Genomic DNA, 27,414 nt, shown 5'->3' with positions numbered 1-27,414 from the left:
TACGTATTGTAAATTTATGTTTAGGTCTTGAGGAGAGTTTTATTGCAGCGAGTGGTTCACGGCGGAAAAGGTCGATCAGAGATAAAAGACAAGCAAACCAAGGCGTGGATGTGAAGGTATGTTTTACATTATATCCAAATAAAACAATGTAATAAACTTATGTAAATATAAAAAAAGATGTGGTATGATTGCCAATGAGACAACTCTCCACAAGAGACCAAAATCTCACAGAAATTAACAACTATAGGTCACCGTACGGCCTTCAACAATGAGCAAAGTCCATACCGCATAGTCAGCTATAAAAGGCCCCAAAATGACAATTTAAAACAATTCAAACGAGAAAACTAACGGCCTTATTTATATTAAAAAAAGAAAAAGAACGACAAACAAATATGTAACACATAAACAAACGACAACCACTGAATTACAGGCTCCTGACTTGGGACAGGCACATCCATACATAATGTGGCGGGGTTAAACATGTAAGCCATGATTGAAATTAAGTCGTATGCTAAGTTTATAAATAAAAGAGGACGCGGGGTGAACGCAAATAACACAAAAATACAACAAAACTTAACTGATTTCAGCAGTCAGTCTGTACCTAGAAAAAAAGTCATGTTTTAATCTCTTAATCCCCTCGAGTGTGAATAAGCAATGCACCGATATCTTCCATCAACACGACATTCTTATGAACAAAACAAAGAAAACACCATTGTTTTGCATTACTTAGTACTTTGAAATTAATTTCATAATGATCAGTCCCATACAATTGTGTTGTTGAACTTAATCACTATAACTTGCTTTTTCGCAGGTAACAGACACTCAAAGAACTAGCGGTTCGGCAGTTGATGTCCAATTTGAAGTTTACAAAGATGGCGGTATAGTTCCAGCAACAGAAGCCGAAAATACATACAAGACACTGTCGGATGTTGAATTGAGCGCTACAATAGGTTATCCTGTACGTGAAGCCTTCTGTAAACCATATTTGTATTATATATTTCTCTGTAATTTCTATCTTTATCATATATATTCTAATTATACAATTGTTTTCAAATGTTGAATCGAAATTACAATGTAAGTATAAGTAGTGTGTTTTCCGCAATCATTACTACAGTGAGATTATGAGAACTGCAATTATCACTTCACAAGTTCAATGGTTGCCATCATTGATTGGTTTGACTTTCTAAGTTCACAAGTGACATGACAATTCTGTTTTCTATCCTATGTCCGTTTTGTCATGTTACTTGCTTTCATTGTTTAGTTTATTTATTGTTTTACACTAACTCCAGAATTTGACGCGTTATACAAACTTAGCATATTCATTCTGTACATGTATTGTAAGCAGTAGGTTTGTAAAACTTTTGTAAATTTAACTAAGCTTTTTTTTTATATATTACAGGTAGCACAACCAATTGTTGCTTTGTCATCAGCTAAAACACCTGATAACGGTGTGAATTGGAGTGATTTTAATGGACCATTGATAATCATTCTTATAGTAGTCCCATCTGCCTTAGTGATCATAGTCACAATTGGATTTATCTACGTACATTGTTACGTTCGATCATATAGTGTTGATGGAGTAAGTTGTTTTACTTCAGTTTTTTGCTCCAAAAATCTCAATGTTTTAAAGAACACAGACTAATTTTTTTCCTGAGCTGTTTATAGAATTATGGATTCCTTTTGAAACTTATATATTAAAATGTTATATGTCTCTAATTGACCGGTCTCTAACTGTTCAATAGCTGAAAGGAAAAGGTATGACAAGAGCCATCGTTTTGACCCCTGAAATTGTAAACAAGTAAAATTAGTCCATTATCATTAAATTTGATTGATAAATGAACAGGTTGGCTTTCTAACTTTTTTCATCAGAGCATGACTGGTTGGTCTTGTGTTGACGAAACGCGCGTCTGGCGTATTAAACTTTAAAGCTGGCACCTTTTGTTAGCTATTATTCGTGTGTTTCTCTGTCCTATATGTTCTCCCATTTATTTGTATTGTAGTCCTATCGTGTAATGATGTCATTTTAATGCTATATTTTACATTACCATAAAAGCGGGAGGTTTGGCATGCCACAAAACCAGGTTCCAATTGGCCAATGTTATATTATAGTTCGTGTCTGTGTGTGTTACATTTTAATGTTGTGTTTCTGTTGTGTCGTAGTTCTCCTCTTATATTTGATGTGTTTCCCTCAGTTTTAGTTTGTAACGCGGATTTGTTTTTTTCTCAATCGATTTAAGAATTTTGAACAGCGGTATACTACTATTGCCTTTATTTATTGATATAGCGCAGAAAGTCATTTGTGATGTCACTAATACGTCAAATTCAAGTTGAAAACGATCTTTTTGAAGAAAAAAAAATACCTTTTTTATTCATAGTTTTGTACAATCTTCGTGAGTGTCAAACACCTTGCCAACAAAAGTATTTTACAATCATTAACATCTTAATCTTTTTCTAAATTTCTAAATTTTGCATATTTTATTTAGATTCCAGACAGACGTCGATTGGATTTAGAGAGCGGAGAGAGCCTAAGTGGCTCGACCTCAGTCTCGTCAACCTTCAAACGTCGTACTGGGTCATTCAATGAAGGAGACACTAATCCTTCGGAAAAAGAAAATGCTTCCTTTATAGATGCATTCGATATTCATGAGACAAAAGTACAACCAATACCTAGACCTCAGTTATACCAACCTCCAACAAGACGGCAAAGTCTTTATTCTGATAGTTATGATGTTAATGCACAATTACCATTGACACAGCAAGAAAGACAATCAAGTTTTGGAAACAGGCAGACGAAAAGTTTTGAATTACCTGACACTTTTGTTAGTCAAGCCCATTATGAAAGAGAAGATGAAGCATCTAACAGAAAAGATGTTGATAAAATGAAAAAGAATGAACAAGGACGTCGATATAAAGCTAATGAAAAAGCTAAAAAGAAATCTAAACCATTTGCACGCCGAGATTCTGATTTTCCAGTTTCCGGTTTTCAGTATACCCCGATTGAGGATCAACAACTAGATTCTGATTATGTCCATGGTGATTCATTAAATGCAATATCGAAAGAAACCCAGAACTATGACTTAGAAAATGAAAGACGTTTTGATGGATATATACCATATCACACCCCAAGTTTCAAAAACGAGACACCACAGACTAATCAAAAACAAAATAATCTAAACAGAGAAGAAGCATATCGAGTAAGACCAACAGCACCACAATATGAGCCGTGTCCACCAGACTTCAATATACAAGAATACCTAGGGGATAAAAATCATCCAGGAAAGTTGGTATTTAGTTCAGACTATATTTTTGCAAATGAAATTGCTAATCCGGTTTTCAATCCACGAGAAACAACACTGCGATTTGTGGAAGATGAACAACACTTACCGATGTCTTCAGATCATTTTATCCCCAATGAAAGACTCAATACTGATGATGCCGTCTACTATACACAAAATTATCATACATCTGTAGGCCGTGATCCCAGACATGTTAACCAACGTCAACCTTCAGCTAACAATAGAATGAGGTATGTTACGATTTATATTTAACGGTGTAAGAGAGATAACTCAAACATATTTTAAGTCATTTGATAAACTGATATAGTGTAGAGATATATATGTGAACACAACAGGTGTCCAATTAAGTCACTTTCGTCTTGACTGAGAATTTTCTCTATTTTCTTATATAACTTTTATCATTGTTCTCTTTTCTTGTGATAGATTTGATCTTCTTTCACTAATTTTCACTTCTTTTTCTGTCAATTAAAGAAATGTGCATACGAAGAGAGACGAGGATTTGTAAAGATGGCCAATTTTTTTTGTAAGTCACTTTCTCTATCTGTTATAGGTTGAAGGATAAACTTTTTAATGGGTCATATATGTATATATATAATACTGCTTTGTTGTATGATTCAAATAAAGTTTCAATCCAATCATGCATATACCCTTTTCCTTGGTGTTTTCTTTTTTTGCATACTATTTACCTCACTTCAGATATGTATGTATTTGTATATTTATATATTTATTAATTGATTGTAATGAATAAATCCTCGAATTTACGTTACTAGTATGTCTTCTGTGGGCAGTTGGAAATTATTGAATTGAATTCTCGCCCTTGTAAGAAAAATGCATTATAAAACCGAGTTTAGTAAGTCTAATTGGAATATATTTAAATTCGAAATTCAATATGACCGTTATTGTGAACTTGTTTTAACTTAGAACTCCATAGGAAATCGAGGGATTTCAGTGATTAAAATCACATTGTATTCTCTAGTCACGATTGGTTTTAAAGCAGTATGAATAATTAGCAATACAACATAAACAATAATAAATGTGTGTCCACAGGAAACCTTCCTCTGCTCACACCATCCCAAGTCCATTTTCATTGAGCTGTCCTGTGAAAAACACAAACTTTGAGAGAAATTTATGTATTACTGAAAAATTATTACACCAGGGTTTTTGGTATCACAAACTAGTCAAAACATTTACTAAATTTTATCATCGGTATAAGGACATTATTCGTAAATATAGCTCAAGATGCAGACTTCTTGTACGTTCAGGTATTTCACATCCAATATTTTATGGAAATATTCTTTATAAAGCACAAAAATGTCAGTATTCACCTCAGAAGCTAACAAAACCTTTAAATAGACTTATTAAGAAGGGATATAGTTGCGATACTGTTGTCAGGTCATTAAAGATTGCATATTTTGGCGTTAATATTGATTCACTTATAGGGTCTTTGCATCGGAACTAAACACATTTATTCTTAATAAAAACCAATGGTTGGCATGACACGGGTTATGTTCTTCTCATATATGTTATGATGGTATGATACTAAACCCCTCATGGGGAGGATTGTGCCTGATATTCATATGATGAAGACATCATTTTTCAATCAGTTTAATTGAAGTCCGGAGCTGGCATATCAGTTAACTGCTAGTAGTCTGATTTTATTTATGTATTATTGTCATTTTGTTTATTTACTTTGGTTACATCTTCTGACATCAGACTCGGACTTCTCTTGAACTAAATTTTAAGTTGCGTATTGTTATGCGTTTACTTTTCTGCATTGGCTAGAGGTATAGGGGGAGGGTTGAGATCTCACAAACATGTTTAACCCCGCCGCATTTTTGCGCCTGTCCCAAATCAGGAGCCTCTGGCCTTTGTTAGTCTTGTATTATTTTAGCTTTTAGTATCTTGTGTACAATTTGGAGTTTAGTATGGTGTTCATTATCACTGAACCAGTATATATTTGTTTAGTCGCCAGCTGAAGGACGCCTCCGGGTGCGAGAATTTCTCGTTGCATTGAAGACCTGTTGGCGACCTTCTGCTGTTGTCTGCTCTATGGTCGAGATGTTGTCTCTTTGGCACATTCCCAATTTCCATTCTCAATTTTATTTGGCATATATTTCGAATATATTTTACAAGAATTCATATAACTTCTTCATCGAGATTTGCATTGATTTTCGACAGCTCGACAGGAATAATCCTGTTCATAGGCGGATCCAGGTTGAGGGGCTGGCCCCTCCTTTTCGTGGAAAAAAATGGTTGATTACATAAGGAATCACTGAAGCATGACTGGAGTGGGTCTCCCCTTAGGTCAGTCAGCGCCCTCCCCCTTTATGAAAATTTCTGGATCCGCCACTACTGTTTTATAAGGATCCATCCACAGAAAATGGGATTCTTGTGGCGCTGTGTTACAATGAATGAACATGACCGTCATTGCTAGTATCAAGAAAATACTATAACAAACAATTGATTTTCTAAATTTTACAGTTCGTTATTGTGTAGTTTTTATTTTTTTACTCATCAAGATTAAAAGATAGAGCATTGAATGCCAGAACCCGGCAATATGCACATATGCCGAATAATGCTATCCCACCATCACTGTAATAGTTATCCTTTATGTGTGTCTTTTACTAGATATGTGTTATGATGGAGATCTTAAATAATTTATGGTGAATTTATTTGTTGTTGAAGTTCGTACAGTTAGATACTTCTGGTAAAACTGGACCTTCTACGTCAGTTGGTCTCGAGAAGATAGTTCATTTGTATCATTTGCAGTCCTAACCTCAATTTCTTATTTTGATATCATTTTAAAGTTTACAACTTTTTCTAACTTCGGAACAATTCAGAACTTGACAATTTGGATACATATATCAGAGGTTTATCTATTGCATGTTCAAAATGGGTTTCTTTCTTGGTAGAATGGAGCGTAAGTTAAACTCTTTTCGGGGGGAATAATTTGTAAATTCGTGCTATCTTGATATGTCGGAGTTATCAATGTCGGAGTCATCAAGTGTCAATCAACAATGATCAACTCAATTTCTATTATATATATTTATGTTTGAACGGAAATTCATCAGCTTTGGTAGACTGCCTATCTTTATGTAAGCTTCCAGGGGTGTAGATTTACCCTTATTTCTAGTGAGTAAAACATTTTGAAGCTGGGGATCCAAAGACCCGCAATGTAACTTTAGAGTGGATTGGTCTACTACAAAACCGCAGTATTGCAAAACAAAACTATCATTCGATTACCAGATGAAAACAGTCAAACTGCATTATGTCAGATTGATTGGTTGTTGTTTGCTCTTTGACAAAGATAACATGCATTTTCAGGACGCGAACAAATAAAAAAAACTCTTGTCAATAATTTGATTCTGTCAGCACGAAAATTAGTTGGTACATTTGTTGCTATCGATTGAGTCTGTAACTTGATAGGCCGTGGTAGCATTAAACAGAGAATGGCATTTGTTCTTGTAATAGACCGCCTAAAGATTTTTGTGCTTTATTTAGAAATAGACTGACAAAGCGCGGACTTAAATGAAGTATTCATGATGAACTAATAAATTAAGTCCATTATTTATGTTACCGTTATCATGGCTGCAGAATGTGTAGCACGATATTGGCGGATACCCGTTTTTTTTCTATGAAAATCTTGTATTTGTGATCTATTTAAAAAAAAAGCAAAATAAAGTTATATACGACGGATCCAGCCATTTTAAAAAAGGGGGGGGGTCCCAACCCAGGGTAAAAGGAGGATCCAACTATATGATCCTATATGCTTCCATTCAAATGCATTGGTCGTCCAAAAAAAGGAGTTCCAACCCGGAACCCCCCTCTCCCCCATTGGATCCGCCACTGAACACCTGCTAATACACAATGCCTGAGATTACAATAACAGAAGAGAATATGTCATTATAGTAATCTCCATTTATAACTTTTTTTAATCAATAAGATTATCATAACCAAAAATTCGATTTTAAAATACCAAAATAACAAATGAATTCCAACAGGTATGTCATGATTATTAGCATATTTAGACAAATAAGTATAAATTAATCTACCAAGATACACAAGAATACATAAAACATCTTGAGGGCACCTTGTATTTAAAATTGGCGCGTAATAAAGGTCTTCCGAGTGTAAAACCACTCGGAAGACGTTTGCTATGCGAATGGCTTCGTGACAACCAAACAACCTGGTTTTTACTGGAAATATATAATTATTCCTTGGCTTAATTCCAAGAATAAAAGCCGGTCACAAAAGTTAAGAGTGAATTATTTTCTTCTATCGGTAGGGTAAGTTTGAAAAATGTACGTCAAGGCAGAATAGTGTTTCTAATGTTACAAACGACAAGCATGACAGGAGCCAGACGAGTTTGTCATAGAAAGTAAACAACGGGGGTTTTATATCTTGGTTCCTTCATAATTTTGATTATGAGGACCCGTCACCTCTTTTCCTTTTAATCTAATGACTCCCATTATTACATAAAACAGGAATAATAAATTTTAATCTTTTGTGAGTTCTGTTTGTTGCCGACCTCATTCAATATTTATTGTCAATATGATCCATAATGGGCATGTTCCTTGGTAGTGGATTTTAATCTGGCAGAACATGACATGTACACAGTCACTTTGAATAAACAATGAAATAAGGCACTACACTTTGGGTTCTACAACAAGTGATTCTAACACCAGTTCTATCTGATCAGTTCTGGAAATCTCTGAATTCGGTAATGTAACGAATTCAGTAACATTTACCAAATTTGGTACCGTATTCGTTAATGTTACCCAATTCTGAGATTTCCAGGACTCATCTAAATTAAGTTACATAGAGAGACCTTATGTCATGAACATGATGAAGACAATCAGATTTTAGAGCACCTGTTTCATACATGTAGATAACTGTCAAATTATGCACTTTCCCATATCTATGTCACATTGCTTGTGTTTTAATTATGTCACATTAAGAACTGAATAATAATCAATGAAGTCATTCACAAGGATTGACCTCAGGTGGAACGATGTAACTCATTCATAAAAGACAACTCAATATTCAGGTTCAAGGAATTTCACTTTGATCTACATTGTACATAATCTAGTTGCCCTCGCTAAAACAAAATACCAATCAAACTGCTAGGACAGTCCTGATACATGCCATCTCTCATTTACCTAAATCCTCAAAATCACCGGTACATGTTCTTAAATAATCATGCTTCGTTCCACAGAGGATGCTCGGATAACAACTTTTGAGTCATTGAAAGCAGCTGTCTTAACTTACACTGTCAGCAATGTCAGGCTTCATGTATTATAAGTTATTAAGTAAACTTATCATGCTTATCAAATATTCAATATGTCAATACTATTACCTTAATCTATCATAATCATGTGTAAATATAAAACAAAATAAAAAAGTTAACTAGTAACTATATGTATTTAATATAAAAAAATGTTACATGTACCGGTAATTGATTTTGTAAATGCTTCCAAATTTTAATGTAAATACTGTTCCATTTTTCAATGCCAGGCAGTGATGAATCCAGGGAGGGTTCCAGGGATTGGAATTTAACCCCTCTTTTTTTTGTTTTACAAACAATGCTTTTGATTTTGGTCTCTGCTTGGAACCCCTCCGGCTCCCTCCCCCTTGTGTTGGAAACCCCTTTCATAAAAAGCTGGATTTCACAGCACAAATGTCAAACATAAACAACATATATACATGTACCACACACTTCAGTGTATTGAGAACACTAACTAAAAAATAGATAAAGTATTGTAATGATGTAAGTTTCAATAATTCCTGCATATATAAGTCCCTATGAATTACGTTTGTCTGTTTGATCAAAGATTGAGTGAAGGTCTTACATGATTGGAGTGGTTTTCAAACTTTTTTTATTTTTGTCCTTTTTACTCCTTTTTTTTTTTTTTTATATCAGCACACCATTATTATGCATTCTTTGTCTATTTGTCTCTATTTTTTCTTTTTTGGCAAATAATTCTATTTTATGTAAACCCAGTGAGTACTTTTATATAATGTGACTTGGATGGAGAGTTGTCTCATTGGCACTCATACCACATCTTCCAAAATATCTTTCTTGTTGAAGTTGAGGAACAATTTTCTCCTTTTTGTTATTGATTATACATGGACTACATTTTACATTGTATATTTGACATTGCTCTGGGCCTGCAAAATAAACCATTCAATACATGCAATAGGTTGGGATCAAACCTTCAAACTCAAAAGTAGGTATTTTCTAATTATCATTCATAATAAAACATTGATCGCTATATTAAAAACTTGCAGTTAAATTTAACAATTTTTGCTTAGTTTAAAAAAGTGGTAAATCATCCATAGAAATAACTCTTGGAGGGATACACGCTGATTTGAAAATGTGGCACTTGTAAAAATAATGACTTGCCAAGTTCAATGTACAAATGTAATCACTCATAATTGAGTACAATTGTATATAATCTACAAATATATCCGACAGTCCAACCAATAATATGTACATGTACATGTACAATATGTAAATGTACATTTACAATGTATATATATAATTAAGTGCCTATATATAAGCTAAGTTAGAAATATCTTATTTCTGTAGTAAATTAACAAGTAAGTGATATAATGAATTGTGTTAATCATATGTTCATTATTTATTGAAACTAAACAAATTTATACATTAAAATTCCTATTTCAAGCCATCACTGAGTTGGACATAGATTGTTATAATTAAAGAGTGATGAAGACATATAAACAATCATTGATTTAGTGATCATAATAAACTGATCATTTATGGCACTGATAGTTTTATTGTCTTGGGAATTTTTTATGTAGCAACCTGTAATTATCTCATTGTTATCATCTCAGATGCAATTGATTACTGAATACATTGCTTACTCACTTGAAGCTTAATGAATTCAGCAAGATTACACATTAGGATAGGAAATTTGTTCAAAAATAGAATTTAAATAGTGAGAGACTTGTTTAAAAAAAAAATCTGACTTAGAACACATATATGCATGGGGAAAAATGTGATTACATGAAAAATTAATATTTTGTGCACATAAATGTACATGTACATGTATGGTATTGATTTCATCTTCAACAAATTTGAAATTTGTTATGATTAGTACTTGAACCCATCATGTAATAATTTATTGCGAGTGGCATCTGTACATGTTTGTTCCATCATGTAATAATTTATTGTGAGTGGCATCTGTACATGTTTGTTAAACAGTTTTTAATAGATAAAATAATATAAAGTATACATGTGAAGTACTTTATAAGTTTTATGATCATACTACATTTTTAATTTATTGTTTATTACATGTGTAATATAGTACTTTGGTACTTGTATTTTATAACCTAACTTATAGTTAAATAATTTTGATACAGCTGGTGCTTTGTGTTGTTAAAAAAACAAAAGATGCACATCTAGAATCGAATCTTCAACAACAGACAGGTGCTTCAACACCAAGTCGAAAAGTGTATTAAAAATTAATAAGTTTAAAACAGACTTTTTAAGGATGTACTTAGGTGAGGTTTTGGAATAAGTATCAAATGTTCGGAATCCTTGGTGTTTTTCCATACCATGCAATGTCAAATATTTTGCCCCATAACACCTATTTATTATTTAACATAAGACTTAATAGCTCATAATTAAAAGGTCATTTGACAAAATTTAAGCAGATTTTTAATTTTATTATTTTTGATTTGAGACCCAAATATACTAAATATAATGCAAATATAAGGTAAAAGTCTTAGTCAGCCTTTTCTCGCCATATTTTATAAATCAAATATCTCGAAAAGGAGCTCCATGACTTATCATTATTTTTAGCTTATTTTTATTCTTAACTTATACTTTTCCAGCTTAAAGTATTAATTACATCCTTAAACATGTTTAAATGGCTGTAATCAACACAGCCAAATTGCCAAAATGTCAAAACAATATAAGTAAACAACAAAAGACCACTGACATCATTGACATGGTTTCTGACTTGTGACAACCACATGAACATTTGTCATGCTTTGAACTCTCAATCCTCCCCTCCCTCTTTTATCCAAATCTTTACATTATGCTTTACATATTACCCATTCCAGATAAGATAAAAAATATATATATATACCGGTAAGCAATTTTCAACAGCATACAAGTTCTCTAGTGAATCTTCTGTCAATCTCTGTAATGTTGGCTACTGGACATTTTACAACTACATTGTATAACAATCAATTATGTATATTTATCATATTTTTAATACAATATGATTTTAACTATCGAAATTTTTTAACATGCTTTGATTTTTCTTATAACTTTATATAATTCCAAATCAGTTCCTGACTAAATCACACTTTCTAACAAAATATTGATGTAATAATAAGCTTCCAGGACAAAGGATTTAAATAGATAAAATACTCATAGGGACTACCCATGAGAAGATTCACTTAATTGATTGTGTTTACCAATAGTTAAAGTTCCCAACTGGTTTGTACATAAACTTCTATACAGATAGTTATCAATTTTTAAGGTCAATATTTAAATGTATTTTTAATTTATCTATGACTATACCTGTACATGTATGGATCAGTATATGTATATATTGAACTTATTCTATTATGTTGAAGTTTGCAAGTCAAAAAGAATATGTAAAAAAGCTTGATTCATAAATTTAAAATAAGGTATTCAAGTTGTATAACATGTATAAAGGGCCAATGAATGTTTTTAAATAGTTGCAAACCATTTGAAGCACAAGTCAAGGTCAGGTAAATCATACCTTATGTAGATTTTTTTCATTTTTAGCTCACCTGGCCTAAAAGGCCATGTGAGCTTTTCTCATCACTTGGCGTCCGTCGTCGTCGTCGTTAACAATTTTTCAAACATCTTCTCCTCTGAAACTACTGATTGGATTTGAATGAAACTTAAGATGATTGTTCCTTAGTATATCCTGCACAAAATGTGCGCTTTGATTTTTGATCCGTCAAAAAACATGGCCGCCGTTACTTAAAATAGAACATAGGGGTCAAATCCAGTTTTTGGCTTATATCTCAAAAACGAAAGCATTTAGAGCAAATCTGACATGGGGTAAAAATGTTCATTAGGTCAAGATCTATCAGCCCTGAAATTTTCAGATGAATCAAACAAACCATTGTTGGGTTGCTGCCACTTAATTTGTAATTTTAAGGAAATTTTGCAGTTTTTGGTCATTATCTTGAATATTATTATAGATAAAGATAAACTGTAAACAGCAAAAAAGATCAGCAAAGTAAGATCTACAAATAAGTTAATATGACCAAAATTGTCAATTGACCCCTTAAGGGGTTATTGTCCTTTAATGACAATTTTTCACAATTTGTTCATCATATTTGCTAACTTTAAAAAATCTTCTCCTCTGAAACTACTGAATGGATTTGGTTAAAACTTAGCATGGTTCTTTCTTAGATTATCCTGCACAAAGTGTGTGCTTTGATTTTTGATCCGTCAAAAAACATGGCCACCGTTACTTAAAATAGAACATAGGGGTCAAATGCAGTTTTTGGCTTATATCTCAAAAACGAAAGCATTAAGAGCAAATCTGACATGGAGTAAAAATGTTCATTAGGTCAATATCTATCAGCCCTGAAAATTTCAGATGAATCAAACATCCAATTGTTGGGTTGCTGCCACTTAATTGGTAATTTTAAGGAAATTTTGCAGTTTTTGGTCATTATCTTGAATATTATTATAGATAAAGATAAACTGTAAACAGCAAAAAAGATCAGCAAAGTAAGATCTACAAATAAGTTAATATGACCAAAATTGTCAATTGACCCCTTAAGGGGTTATTGTCCTTTAATGACAATTTTTCACAATTTGTTCATCATATTTGCTAACTTTAAAAAATCTTCTCCTCTGAAACTACTGAATGGATTTGGTTAAAACTTAGCATGGTTGTTCCTTAGATTATCCTGCACAAAGTGTGTGCTTTGATTTTTGATCCGTCAAAAAACATGGCCGCCGTTACTTAAAATAGAACATAGGGGTCAAATGCAGTTTTTGGCTTATATCTCAAAAACGAAAGCATTAAGAGCAAATCTGACATGGAGTAAAAATGTTCATTAGGTCAATATCTATCAGCCCTGAAATTTTCAGATGAATCAAACATCCAATTGTTGGGTTGCTGCCACTTAATTGGTAATTTTAAGGAAATTTTGCAGTTTTTGGTCATTATCTTGAATATTATTATAGATAAAGATAAACTGTAAACAGCAAATATGATCAGCAAAGTAAGATCTACAAATAAGTCAATTTGACCAAAATTGTCAATTGACCTCTTTAGGAGTTATTGCCCTTTAAAGACTTTTTTCACAATTTGTTCATCATGTTGACTTACTTTAAAAAATCTTCTCTTATGAAACTGCTGTATCAATTTCAGCCAAACTTAGGCTAAATGAGTTTCAGAGTTTCAGAGTTTCAGAGTATCTAGTATAAATTTTATATTTCATTTCCTTGTATGTCAAGAAACATAGCTCCTATGGCTAAAATAGAACATAGGAGAAAATGATTTTTTTTTGCTTTTGAAGAAAATAGGATGATTCAAAGAACATTTAAATAAATTGAAAAGCTCAAATAATCATTGATGAGAGATTAAACCAAAAAAATTCAGGTGAGCGATTCAGGCTCTTGAGAGCCTCTTGTTTGAATACATAAAGATCGTTTTATTTATGAATATTTCAAATAACCTACAATAAAGAGTTCAGAGCGAGACAATTGTTGATTTTGTTCTTCCAATAAGTAAGTGTATTTGGTTGATATACAATATATATAGTTAAGCATGTTAAGTGTAACAGGGGCCAGCTGAAGCCCTCCTCCATGTGCAAAATTTTCTCATAATGCCTGAAGACCCAATGATACAGGGAAAACATAGAGTTAACCTTGTGAACTTAAGAGTGAAAACGTAAGTTAACAGAAATTTGGATTACACGTTTTAAGAAATTTATTTTTTAGAGAAAATGAGAGTTGGGCTGGTTATTTTCTGTCTATTTCTTGCTTATTATGTACATGTACATGTAGTAGGCTTTTAGATTTTAAGTAACAGATCTAGATGGATCCATGACAACTGAATGCAATATTCTTTTTTTCTCGCAGTTGGAACATAATTATGTTATCACAATACATTGTACTGTAATTGTAAATAATCATCTAGTCTAATGGCATCATACAATTGAAAAATCAATATTTATAATTAATTCATACATGGTATAATGATACTGTGAAATATGTGTTACCCTGTAATGAAAGTTTCATGTATTATACATTGTACATGGATGTGGAATGACTTTTTGAGGAGACTTATTGTTATTAAAGTAATTGCATAAATGATTAAGAAATTCATGTAAACAAAGTAAGTACATAAAATTGAAAATGGAAATGGGGAATGTGTCAAAGAGACGCCAACCCGACCATAGATGAACAGACAACAGCAGAAGGTCACCAACAGGTCTTCAATGCACACAAAAAAACGATGCAGTGAAAAATTCCCGCACCCGAAAAAAAAAATTGAGGGCACAGGTATCCTAATTCAACTGTGTTTTTTTTTCAGACTAGGGCAGCTTAAGAACATTAATTATTAATTTTGAACCTTCAAAAAGGTATATAAAATAAAGTACAAGTTATATACATGTATACAGAAGAAAAGAAAACACCTTTTTGTTTTCCACAGGTTTTTTTAGGTTCTTTCATGAGTTTACAATGTATGTTTTATTTCGTGATTAAGTTTGATAAAAAACAATGTTTTTCAGTGTCTGACTAAGATTTGATTTTTTACAGATTAGAAGGAGTTATTGAAGATGTTAGCAGTACAGAAGATTTCATTTACATAACTGATCCATATTACCATCCCTATCATCACATTGAAGATCATAACTCAACAATGGAACCACCAATATTGGTATATATTTGAATTAATTTTTTATCATGTTTTTTTTGTAACCTTTACTGACCTAAGACCATTATTTTCCCTAAACCAAAGGCTATTTATTGTCATGTTCTTTTCTATTGAGTGGTCATCACACACAGTACAAAATAGTGTAAACCCACTGATATGGTTATACAACAAATGGAACAACTAATTCCTGTGGCAGTTCCAGGATAAGAAAATAAAAGGGAAAAAATAGAAAATTCATGAATTTTTTGTGTTTTTGGTGAAAAGGACCTTTCTTATTTAATTTCATTTGAGAGCTATTTGAGCTGTATTTGATATCTATATTTCTGTTGTCTGTTCATTTTTACATGTTGATTTGTTCATAAATAATAATTGAACACATGCATATAGAAAGTTTTTGATCATTTTTCTGCCATCTTTTCTGAAATTACATGTACCCCGGTACCAGTACAAGACTAAATCTTTGCAAACTAATTAAAGTCACTGAGGGTATTTCTCAAAGTAATCGTTTCTTAACATTATATATATAAAAAAAAATGTAAAATGATACTTATTAAAATACTTTCCTGTTCTCTACACATTTTTCTTCATTTATCGACAGATGACAGCTGGCCATGTGGAACAGCTGGCAAAGATGAGTAGGTTGCCCAAGCCTTCGCCTGACCAACAAACCAGATTTTTTCCAGCAGTCAAATTACGAAATGTTACATATCATCCGCCAGAACCAACTAAAGATACCACAACCAAGCAAAGACCTGAGATATCTAGCGATACTAATACTGATATTGATACACCAAGACTGCCGACACGGGCAGATTCTAATAAACAGTTATTTCAAAAGGTATGTAACTGTAGTAGATTGGGCAGGCTATCATGTAAACGGTTTAGTTGTAGATCTGGCCTTGCAGTCATAAAAGTTATGAGCATGATTAACCTACTAAGACTCGAGAATATGATAATTGGACTCAGAAATCAACCAATCAAAATGCTGAATTTGTTTTTTGAGCACAAATTAAAATTTTATGAACTTATAAAAATTGAGAATTGAAATAGGGAATGTGTCAAAAGAGACAACAACCTGACCAATGTGCAGAAAACAGCCCAAGACCACCAATTGGGTCCTCAACACAGCAAGATAATCCTACATCCAAGCACAGTCTTCAGCTCCTTTCTGTCATTAAACTTTACTCAGTACTTGTACTGGAAACACTAAATCCAGTATTTTAATTCAATGGTTGATTTCTGAGTCCAATTATCATATTCAAAATGTTTACGACTGTGAGGCCTGGTATATAGGTTAGAATTGTAACATAGATACAGTATTAATATCATGCTTAACTTATATTATATCTTAATTATGCATGTAGTTTCTTTTATGTAATGCATGGAATAAAATAATATTTCAATAAATAGTACCATGATTCCAACAACAATTAATTACAAATCAAATGCATACTTTTTTCACTGCTCCCACAGTGCACTGTGTGCTCTACTACAACTACAACATTATATAAAGATTTTAATCTGTTTACCGTATTTGGGCATGTATAGTCCGCACTTTTTTTCCTGAAATATGTAGTTTGTACAAGGGGTATTTTTGAAATAGAAAAAAATACATAAAAAAATGTCTAATAAAACCATTGCTTGGATCAAGGTATACTAAAAGCAACATTAAGTTCCGGTTCTGAATTCATTATGATAACTCATTTATCAAATATCACTAGCTAGTTAGAAACTTTATAAGCATTCATTTTGTAACTATTAGTATATAATATTTCTCCTAATACATTTCCTGCTTTCTGCATGACTATTAGTTCAAAATTAAACATCTGACTTCACTATGCTGGATAGTTATAAATATTAGTATATGCACACTCTTTATGCTCGGCCAGCATATTTCATCTTCTTTTGCTATGATGACATTTTCTTTTCAGACCTCTATCCTTGACAATGAAGATGGAGCTAGTGTCGATAACAAGTCAGAGATAGAACGTTTACGTAATAAACTACGACAAAGAGAACGAGAACACCAAAAGCACCTCGGACATGAGGTGGTTTTATTTAATCTAATAAATATTTCTTTAAGATTTATTATTGTCAAGCCTGCAATATTTTGTTTCAGAAGCTTGAAATAGCAATCCTACATTCTTAAGTCTGTGGCAGTGTCATCAACATTTAGTTTCAGTCTGTGGTTAAGTTTTTCGTCAACATCAAAATAATTGTCAAATCTTCATAGATTTATATGAAACATGGAAGGAAGCTGTTTTATGACTAAAAGAAAGTATCCACAGCTTAATTTTGAAAACAAAAATGATTTTTCTGTATTTTACTGATAAATGGCCTTCATTTTTCTTTGCAATCCCCTTTGCATTTTGTTTAGAATAAACATTTTTTACACATCTATAAATTTGTTAAACTTTCATGGAATTTAAGTATTTTATTGAAAACAGAATTTATATTCTGACATTTGGATTATGACAAAAGCATAATTTCCTGATGGTTTTACTTTACATTAATTTTATTGTCAAATTTGTTCATTTGAAAGGTTAAAAGGGTGCACAATACAATAAACATTCCTAGTTTTATTTTTTTGAAACAGGAATTGAAGTAAAATAAAAACTGTAAATATTTAGAAAAATTTTATCTTTTCTATTAGTCTTTAATTCAGTGGGCAGTGTTTAAATGTCAATTTTGTTGACATCAAGTTTCTCATAGTGTTTACAGTCACAGCAGGCTTAGAGATATTTATTTTCACAGTTTTTCAATATTGTGTGGTATTTTCCACGAAAGAGCATATACTCAAAAGTACTGATATAGTTGTTTTAAAAAATAAACAAAATTAAGACATATACAGTGTCCATTTCCAAGGTTTTTAGGATAGTTGATATAGTGGTTTCATGGTTTGGTCATTCTGATTAAGGTAATCAAAAATATATATTCCTTTGTGTACCGATATAATGCTTATACAAATAAATTCTTTTAAATGATGGATGATGAAATATTGTGTTCTGCTTAATTATTTGAGAATGGATAAGTAAAGGTTATTTAGTTTTCTACACATTGATATCTTATAATACCAGCCATGAGCCTCAATGTTTGTTGACTGCATGTAGAAATCTGATAATTGTTGTGTATTGTTCTATTACTGGTATTTTCCCTCTGTTAAGCAGTTTTACTTATGACTTAAGCAAGTTCGATAATGTCTCCTCACACATTGTGACATCCTTGATAATGTCTGCTCATGTCTTAAAGCCGTGATATGAGAACTGATGAAACAATAGAGTAGGGTGATATAGACAGGGAAGGATGATAATACTTTTCAATGTGCCAATTATGATCTCAAAGGTCACTTTCTACTATTTTTCTGCCGTAAGAGATTTTTTTTCTTCAAAAATACACAAAACACTCACATTTTTCATCTGAAAATCTTCTTTTTGTCAATAGTGATTCTATTATGAAGGCTTATTTAAGCATTGAAATGTTAAATGCTAAACACTATATCCTTGAAAGGGACCTATGACAAAAGACTGTAAGACAAGAAAAATGTTTCACAAAAAACAGATTTTAAAAGAAAGTTCATTTAATTCTCTTTATTTATTCAATATTGATAATAAACGCCAAAAAGACTTATTTATATTGATATAGGAAAAACTAGCTGATATATAGCAATAACCTATTCTCACTCATAAAACCTTTGATTAAAACTTTATTTTGATCTTAAATATATCATCATTTTTTTGTTTTTTTATTCAAATACTTATATATATATAATTAATATCTTTCCATGTTTTAATAAGGACATGCTTCATATTTCCCAAAATGAGTATATTTTACATGTTTTTGCAGTTTTATTAACTGCTGGTTAGAGATATTTATAGATGAAAAAATATTTTAAAAGTAATTTGAAATGATCATTCATCTGAACTGGTACAAAATTGTTGATTGAAATCTATATTTGGTGTTTTGATGTTTGAAATATTTGACAAATACAACAAAAGTTGATGAGAAGATAAATATCAGAGACTATTTTACACAAATCACTTCTGTCATTCTGAGGAAAAGCGATGACAATTTTTCATTTATGCAATAAGATGTTTCGACATTAATAATTTAACTCTCTTCATTGCTTCATAATTGCATTTGATTGCTTTTTGTGTGGTCCTTGTTATATATTATATTGATGTTTTGCCGACTTGAAAACCATAACTAATGGTTTATAAATAACATCATAAATGAATTGTCTATTACAGTACTTCGACCCAACAAAAGAAAACAGAAAAAGGAGAATATATACAAAGAGAGAGAGAGACAGAATGAGAAGAACAGGAAACCAGTCCTACGATAGTCATGATGAAGTCATGTCAGAAATGGATTTCAGGTAAATTAAAATATGTTTTATGACTTTGAAAATAAGGATATTTATGGAAGAGGGTTTAAGGTATAATGCTAGCTTGTAATTTTGTTTGTCCTATAAATCCATTCATCTAATGTTACATAAACAATTATACTGAGGTTGTTTAAGATAAAATGAACAAAACTTAAGTAAATAATTTTGAAAGTCATTGAAGCTATGTAATTTTTACTGTGAAAGGAACATAGTAAAACTATCTTTATTAACAGTGTTATTTTCAACGACAACTGGTATAAACAATTTCTCAAGGAGGAAAATATGAAATTAAATGTTTGACCTAATTCTAATTAACAAACTCCTTTTACACATACAAGCAAATACCAAATTTGACCATGGTGTAGAAAATAATAAACATCAGGACCAATCTCAAGAGGTTTTTGGTCTCACTTTGAAGGAGTAAAAAAGCATGACATTTGATTGCTGTTTCAAGGGTTTGTGGCAGTAATGGCTATATCGTCAGTTTGTGATTAAGCCAACTTTTGAAGAACTACTAGTGGTAGATCAATGATACTTGGTATGCAGTTGTATTAACAGTGGCACATCTCATTCCCATGAAGATTATTAGGCACCACCCTTCAGTTATGTTCTATTAACCTCAAAACTATTGCTTTGTTTACATTTATTAGTTTGTGATTAGGTCAGTTATGGGGAACCACTAGTGGTAGGTCAGTGATATATAGTATGCAGTTCTATTCGCATTGGCATATCAGATTTCCAGGGAGATTATTCGGATATGTACCTGTAGTCATTGACTTTGAATTTGAATATTTTGCATAACTTACAAGTATTGATATTTTAATTTCAACATTTGCATTTTACTATCAAAATACAAAAAGGCATATCTCTGTTTTAACAGTTTATTATGAATGAGTTACACCAGTTGACATGGACAATTTTCGGGAAAGTACAAATTTACAAGTCGTCTAAAAATGTTGTATATGCGTCACGGTGAGAGGCATAAGTAATATATGGTATAATTGTTTGGGAGTATATGTGTCACAACGAAAGATATATATCCCTTGTAATGAGAAACTTAGGAAAAATAACTATTCTCACATGTCAATAACCAATCAAATATTTGCTTTGGATTACATGGTACTGAAACAAAATTGCTGTTTATGGTATATTTACTTTAATTAGCTGTGATTGGCAGATAGAAAGATATATTGGTAAGCTGTTGAAAATTCTCTCTGAAGCAAATATTAGACAAGTTTTCAAATAGTCAACTTTATTGTGAAAATATAGTAAACTGATTAATGTTTGAAATGTCAATTCAAATCATGGTTTAGGTTTGTTTTATATATAAGCTTCCATTTTGCTTTTTATAACAATCGAAAGTATGCAGTAATAAAATCTTATCTTTTTTACTATATTGTAGACAAATGAGAGGGTACAATTCAGGAAGAAGTGGTTGTTCTACACCAGGTGGCAGTGTGGTATGTACAATTTTATATAATGTTTTTTTAAATGGTTCTTAGCTGATTAATTTGAATAGTGTTCACCTTTTATTGGGGGCACTATATTCATTAGATGGTTTGCATCATATCTAGGCTTTGAACATTTCCACAAGTTACCATTTCTTTTATGAAAATTTCTTTATCACATTTTCCCAAAATGTTAGTGTTAGTCATCACTAAAGGTATGATAAGAGGGCAAATCATATGCCATAATACAGATATTCTTTCTATATATTTGTTATTTGGTTTTTTCTAAAGTTCACAGAAAAATCAGATGTTAATTGAAGCTGTTTATTTTACATCCTGGTCTTTTAGCATTTGGTTGAGGTACTGAGATTCTTTTTTGAACACAAATAAACCATATAATTTATAGTAAATATTATTCAAAAGTTGTTAATTTTTAAAGGTCAGCATACTTTTGAAACATAATTTAAATATGTGTTAGACAACCACAATATCTGGATCTGCTTTTGTAAATAAAAAATAATTGAATAAGCATTGTCACAAACAGATTCACTCCTTGTTGTTCACGGTCTTGCAAATTTTGCTGATGTAATAGTCTTCAAAGTGCTTTTACCCTTTAAAAACTTAACAGGCTTTAAATTCTTAATATTAACTTAATGAATAAATGGTTTTGTTGATTTTAGTAAAAAAAAAATCTAATTGAATTTTTCATTTTAACTAATGTCACATTATCTCAGATTATTTTTTTGTGGGAACACTCCCTAAGTATTTAATTTGGAGATGAGTTATTATTAAAATTAACTTTGGAATTCTGTTTCACGGCTTTCAGTGGTTTCCTTATAGCATTATCTTCAGCGAGAGAAAACTTTTGTGACGTAACTGTTAAATGGTTTGTAGTTTTATAGGGAATCTGTTTTTCCAAATTTAAAAGCATTTGATGAAATTGGATGGATTTTCATCAGATAAGGCCAAAAGATGTCTCGATACGTAAAGTAATTGAAATTGAGATAGCACTTTTAGGAGAAAGTACTTTTAAGAATATTTGTTTTATGTTGAAGGGTTTCTATCGAATTTCAAAATAATATTAAAGTACCTCTCTGTTATGGCTACACATGCTACAGAAGAAATCTTTTTTGACTTGTTCACAATTGTTCTGAATTATTTATGTTTCATTTCAGTCTGTTTAATACTCTTTTATTTGGTCAACCTTTTAGCACCATTTTTACGTAACAATAGACCTGCAACATCAGTATTTGCGGACATCTCTTTATATAAAAAAGAAGATGTGGTATGATTGCCAATGAGACAACTATCCACAAAAGAACAAAATGACACAGACATTAACAACTATAGGTCACAGTACGGCCTTCGTATAGCATAGAATCCAATTAAAGACTTAAGCCTATGAAACATTTAAGACTTTCTTTGGGTTATAAAGGCATTACTTGCCTTTATAATCATCACAATCATTTCAACATCTTTGAATTGTATAGGTTGAATACTTTTAACATAAAAACCACCTCAAAATATTGATAATGGACCTTAAGGGGCCTTATTTAGTTGGTATTTTCACTAAAGCATTTGTTATATTGATTCACATATTGACTTTACCTCACTACATCATTTCCAAATATCCTGAATTTATCTGAATATAGAATTGAAAATAAATAAATTCTAAGACTTCATCAATGCGATCTTCAAATTCATATCAATTACATGAAATAACGAGTTTCTGTAAATAAAATAACATTTTCTCATTTACTCAAATTACATCATGGTAAATTAGTGTTTCTGTAGCAAGTTTCACCAATAATTAGTTTTCTCCTATAACTGCCTTAACTACATGTTAAATTTATTTTCACACAAAATAGTAAAAAAATTTGCTTTTATTTTTCAACTTTGACTTTACTTCATAAATCTTTTCAAATAGGATTGGTGCCTTTACAACTGTGCAGTAATTTCCCTAGATGTCTTAAGACTTGATCTACAATGTCATTCCAAAAATGTATTTCCTTTCCCTAAAATAGTTAAATAATTATTTCATGTTTATGGAAATTACTTAAAAGAGTTCAGTTTCAAAATTTTGTTCTATTTCTTCCTTTCATACAGATTGAAAAACATCTAAATTAAGGATGTTTTTTTAAGTCAGACCAGTGATCTTATTCAACATGTGTTTTGGAACATTTTTTCAATATTTTTGAATGTTTACACTTTATTTGATTTTTTATATTAACTATAAACTAGATATATAGATGTTGAGGGGGGAAATATGAGGAAATCATGCAATATATGTCTTTTTTGTTCAGCATTTTGTCTCTAGATCTAGAACAAGTTGTTTCCACATGATTTTTCCACATTTTTATATACATGTATTTTATTAGATTTATTTGCACCTTCAAATCTTCACTCCTACAATGTAGGCCAAGATAGTTTTTGGGATATGATTGCTTTCAAGCAATCTGTAGACTTTTAACATTGACTCAGGGCCTTGCCCTCACATCAAACGTTTTATTCTAAGCATAAGGAACATCTCAGATTCTTAAGATTTTCTTGCGTTAAATGGTAAAAACAAACAAAAGGATTGAATTTAAACAGCTGTCCTATAATGTTCTTCTCATAATCTTCATTTTTCTATATTTCCCTTGACTTGTATGCATGTTTTTAACAACACTGAAAGGTGTAACTAGAACACCCCTTCAGCCGAAATGGAGTCTTCCATATTATTGCTTCGAGTTGTTTCCTTTATATTTTTTGTAAATTTTGAATAAAAAATAAGACGATATGTGGAGAAAAATTAACGCGTTTTGTTGATAGACGTCGTATTATATTAAAAGCGATCGCAATTTAAACAGAGGAATGTGTACGGAAAGGAGTCATGCCCACTGACCCAAAGGAAATTAAATATTTAAAGAGTTATGGGGTTCCACCTAGAATTCAGATAGGAAAATAGGTGATAAGGTACGAAATTAGATACCTTCTCTCACTCTCAGTGACTGCTATGGAAAGTAAACTTGGAATTGATAGTACAAAAATAAAACACAACAAGTACATTGTTCGTACACTTGTATTGAGGATTGGCTATTTTTAGAAGTTGAATAACTATTCAGATTACGTAAATTGCATTTTACCGAGCATTTTACACGTGCAGTTGAATTATTTTTGAAAATAATACTAATACATGTATCAATGAAAACAATGGCAATCGTATCCCTCAGAGTAGTCTGCCCTTTGATTGTTTTGTTTGGTTGGTCGAAACATTTAACTTGTCTTGATTAACAGCTAAGATAAAGTTCACCATAAAACAAAAATGATTGGAGTAGGTGTCTAACAAGTATTGAAACTTCACTTCATCAAGTTTAAATGCAGTGGTTGAGTTTATATGAGCTTTTTTTTACTATAATGCAATTTATCAATTAGGTATTCATTGCATATTCTAAAGGAGAAATATCCATTAGTCAAACAAATAAAACAAAGATATATAAAAAGCAGTAAATTGTGTTTATGGACGACAACATAGGGGAAAAAATACCCATATTGAGACAGAATGAGCTTGGAACTGTAATTAAACTGATGGAAACAATCTTATTTTTGCAATAACCTGTCACTAGCATATTTTATTACACCATTCACTTCACAGGAGAAAACCATCTTTATTTACCACTTAGCTATAAGAATGCCTGAAGATAATATTTTCTAATAAAGCTTGTTATGGTACAGTATGGTATATTGATACTACATCAACCAGTAGTTACAATGATTTCAGATCCTGAAGACCTGAACCTGACTTTCACAAGCACAACCTCCTATGGAAAATTAGAATTTTTTTAAATTGAATAAATGATATAATATTAAAGTTGGAAAAATTTACCACATTCATACAAGTTATATATGTGTGTCAGAGTTTATTTTGTGTAAATTCAAATGTTTGTACACACATTTATTGCGATTTTTAAAGAAATAACAAAAATATGAGATTAATTAATTAACTTACACATTTTGCTTTATATGTGAAATAATTAAAAATTTTGACTTTATATATCCTATAGTTCCTGATGAGTGTTTAAGGCTCCTTGAAGTCTCAAGTTCGAAGTTGTTCTTTACCTCCAAACACAGATTTTTATAAGAATAATGAGCTTATCTTGTTCTTTTTTCTTCATAAGACATCACTAATGTCTCAAATGACCTTCACCTCAGGTTCTTATGTTACGTGTTCCTTTTAACTTTGTACATCACCACAACTGTCTCAAGTTTGGTAATTATCACATGAGTTTGGTAAATGTTATTGGCCTAAAAGAATTTGTTGATGAAGTTCTCTTTAGGGACAACATCAAAAGATCGATGTAGGATAAAAAACTTAAATCAAATAGTTTGGGGGTGGGGTGGGGTGGGGGGGGGGGGGGTTAAAATTATGCAAGTTTTGTATATCTAAAATCGATTTTTACATATATCCCTATTGGTAAATCAATTTTTCCCAAATTAAGTTAAGAGGGGGGTGGAAGGGTCAGTGAAAAAGCTATGTGAATTAAGTTTTTTATCCTACATTGAACTTTTGATGTCATCCCTTAATATTTAATGGTATTTTTAACAAGTCGCTTCCTACTTTTTTTTTTCTTTTTTTTATATAGATTTGGCTTTCCACTTAATAGTTTAATTAAGTGCTGCTCCCTTCTTATTTTTGTATAAATTTGACCTCAACTTGTTAATTAAAGGGGTATTGATAGTTTTCAGTGGAAATAACAAGCATTTGACACACTACATTACAAGTGTAAAAAAATTATAAATTTTTCTCAGAAATTTCTGCTAAAAATATTTCCAATAAAACCAAAAAATTCTTTTAAACTATAGTTAACAGGCTATTATTTGAACTTGGAATTATTTTTAATTATGGAATTTGCATAATTTCTTGTGTTTAAATTTTTTTTATAAATTCCATGTTTATTTTGTATTATGATCTTTTGAGCGGTTAATAACACTTTCCATACAACGTATTTTGGTTAGATAGTGTTGTGCGCGGCACAGTACATTCTATTGAAAATATATTATTTTCTTTGTAATAGAAAGTGTTGTGCGCAGCACAGAACATTTCAGTACAGAATAATCATGGAATTTATTAAAAATTTCAATAACAAGAAATCAAGCAAATTCCATAGTTAAAAATAATTCCAAGTTCAAATAATAGACTGTTAGTTCTTATTTTTTGATACTAAACATGTCACAGAACAGTGTAATCCCTACATTTTTTCTTGGAAGTTCTATTAAAGTCATTATCCGAAACAATGATTAAGTAAATGGTTAACGTCACATTCCAATCCTTCTCTTAATGTAAACAAAGATTTATAGAGAAATACGGACAACATGGTTTATTGAAATTAAATGGATTGTACTTTACCATGCAGAAGATTTCCGTTTTACGTAACTTTCTAAATTAACAGCTAAAAATATTTCAAATTGATTAAAGAACTATGGCTTTTTCAAACTAAAGTTCAAGCGGAAGATTTACTAAGTCCTGACAAGAGAATTATATTGATATGAAAATGTTTTCATGTGGTATATCAGGTTATATCGGTGAGTTGAGTTGTTGAGACTTTAAAACTTTTATACAGCACAGAAGTGTTGCTATGACTCTTCATTATACTTCAGCATAATAATTGTTCTACTCTTACTTCATTTCAAACTACTGACGTCAGATTTTTTTCTTTCTCAGTAAAATAAGTTGGAGTTGGATGTTATTGTTATGATTGATGATTAATTGAAAGGTCTGAAGTTTGTAAAATTGCTTGAAAGATAAAGATTGTTTTTGCTCAAATTTATTGATTTTCGGGTGTTAAATGTAAGATAACAAAAATTATTATTCAAGATGTTGTACATATATATAATACTTATCCTTCTTGAGAACCAATGCAGTTTTTAATATATTTGACGGCGTCAAAAACGGACATAATATGCTGTTTGTGCTTAGGTCTACTTAATGGTGAATCAAAAGAGGTAGGTCAATCAAATTTGGTATGCAATAAATCTAAGCATTGGCACATCTCATTTCCATATGTATTTGGCCCGGCCCCCTCAGTCATGGTCTATTGACTTTGAAACTTTTGCTTAGTTTTCATGTATTAGTTTGTGATTAGGACAGTTTATGAGGAACCACTAGTGGTAGGTCAATGATATTTGATATGCAGTTGTAAAGCATTGGGATATCTCATTTCCATGGAGATTATTTTAGTTCAACCCCTCAGTCATGGTCTATCAACTTTTAAATTTTTGGTAAGTTAACATGTATTAGTTTGTGTTTATATCGATTTAAGGTGAACTACTAATGTTAAGTCAATGCTCTTTGGTATTCAAATTTGGCATTTCTAGTATTGTTTCCATGGAGATTATAT

The 27,414-nt window shown here is 31.3% G+C and overlaps 1 protein-coding gene across 5 annotated transcripts in view; it reads left to right on the top strand.

The window, feature by feature from the left end:
• The window catches only part of LOC139481527 (uncharacterized), a 43,775-nt gene that overhangs the window by 3,329 nt on the left and 13,032 nt on the right, over positions 1 to 27,414 (top strand). For 3 of the 5 annotated variants that reach the window (XM_071264918.1, XM_071264915.1, XM_071264919.1), the window contains exons 2-10: positions 25 to 116; positions 812 to 958; positions 1,400 to 1,579; positions 2,484 to 3,526; positions 15,088 to 15,208; positions 15,804 to 16,043; positions 17,137 to 17,253; positions 19,453 to 19,580; positions 20,992 to 21,049. In XM_071264918.1, coding sequence (XP_071121019.1) covers positions 25 to 116; positions 812 to 958; positions 1,400 to 1,579; positions 2,484 to 3,526; positions 15,088 to 15,208; positions 15,804 to 16,043; positions 17,137 to 17,253; positions 19,453 to 19,580; positions 20,992 to 21,049 — 2,126 coding nt within the window. The remainder of the gene's footprint in view (positions 1 to 24; positions 117 to 811; positions 959 to 1,399; positions 1,580 to 2,483; positions 3,527 to 15,087; positions 15,209 to 15,803; positions 16,044 to 17,136; positions 17,254 to 19,452; positions 19,581 to 20,991; positions 21,050 to 27,414) is intronic. The other 2 variants (XM_071264920.1, XM_071264917.1) reach the window with 1 other exon arrangement.

The sequence above is a fragment of the Mytilus edulis genome, chromosome 7 (genome assembly GCF_963676685.1).
Source record: "Mytilus edulis chromosome 7, xbMytEdul2.2, whole genome shotgun sequence".
Classification (NCBI taxonomy): Eukaryota; Metazoa; Mollusca; class Bivalvia; order Mytilida; family Mytilidae; genus Mytilus; species Mytilus edulis.
The sequence above is the reverse complement of the archived record's forward strand: the minus strand, read 5'-3'. Positions and strand labels throughout refer to the sequence as shown.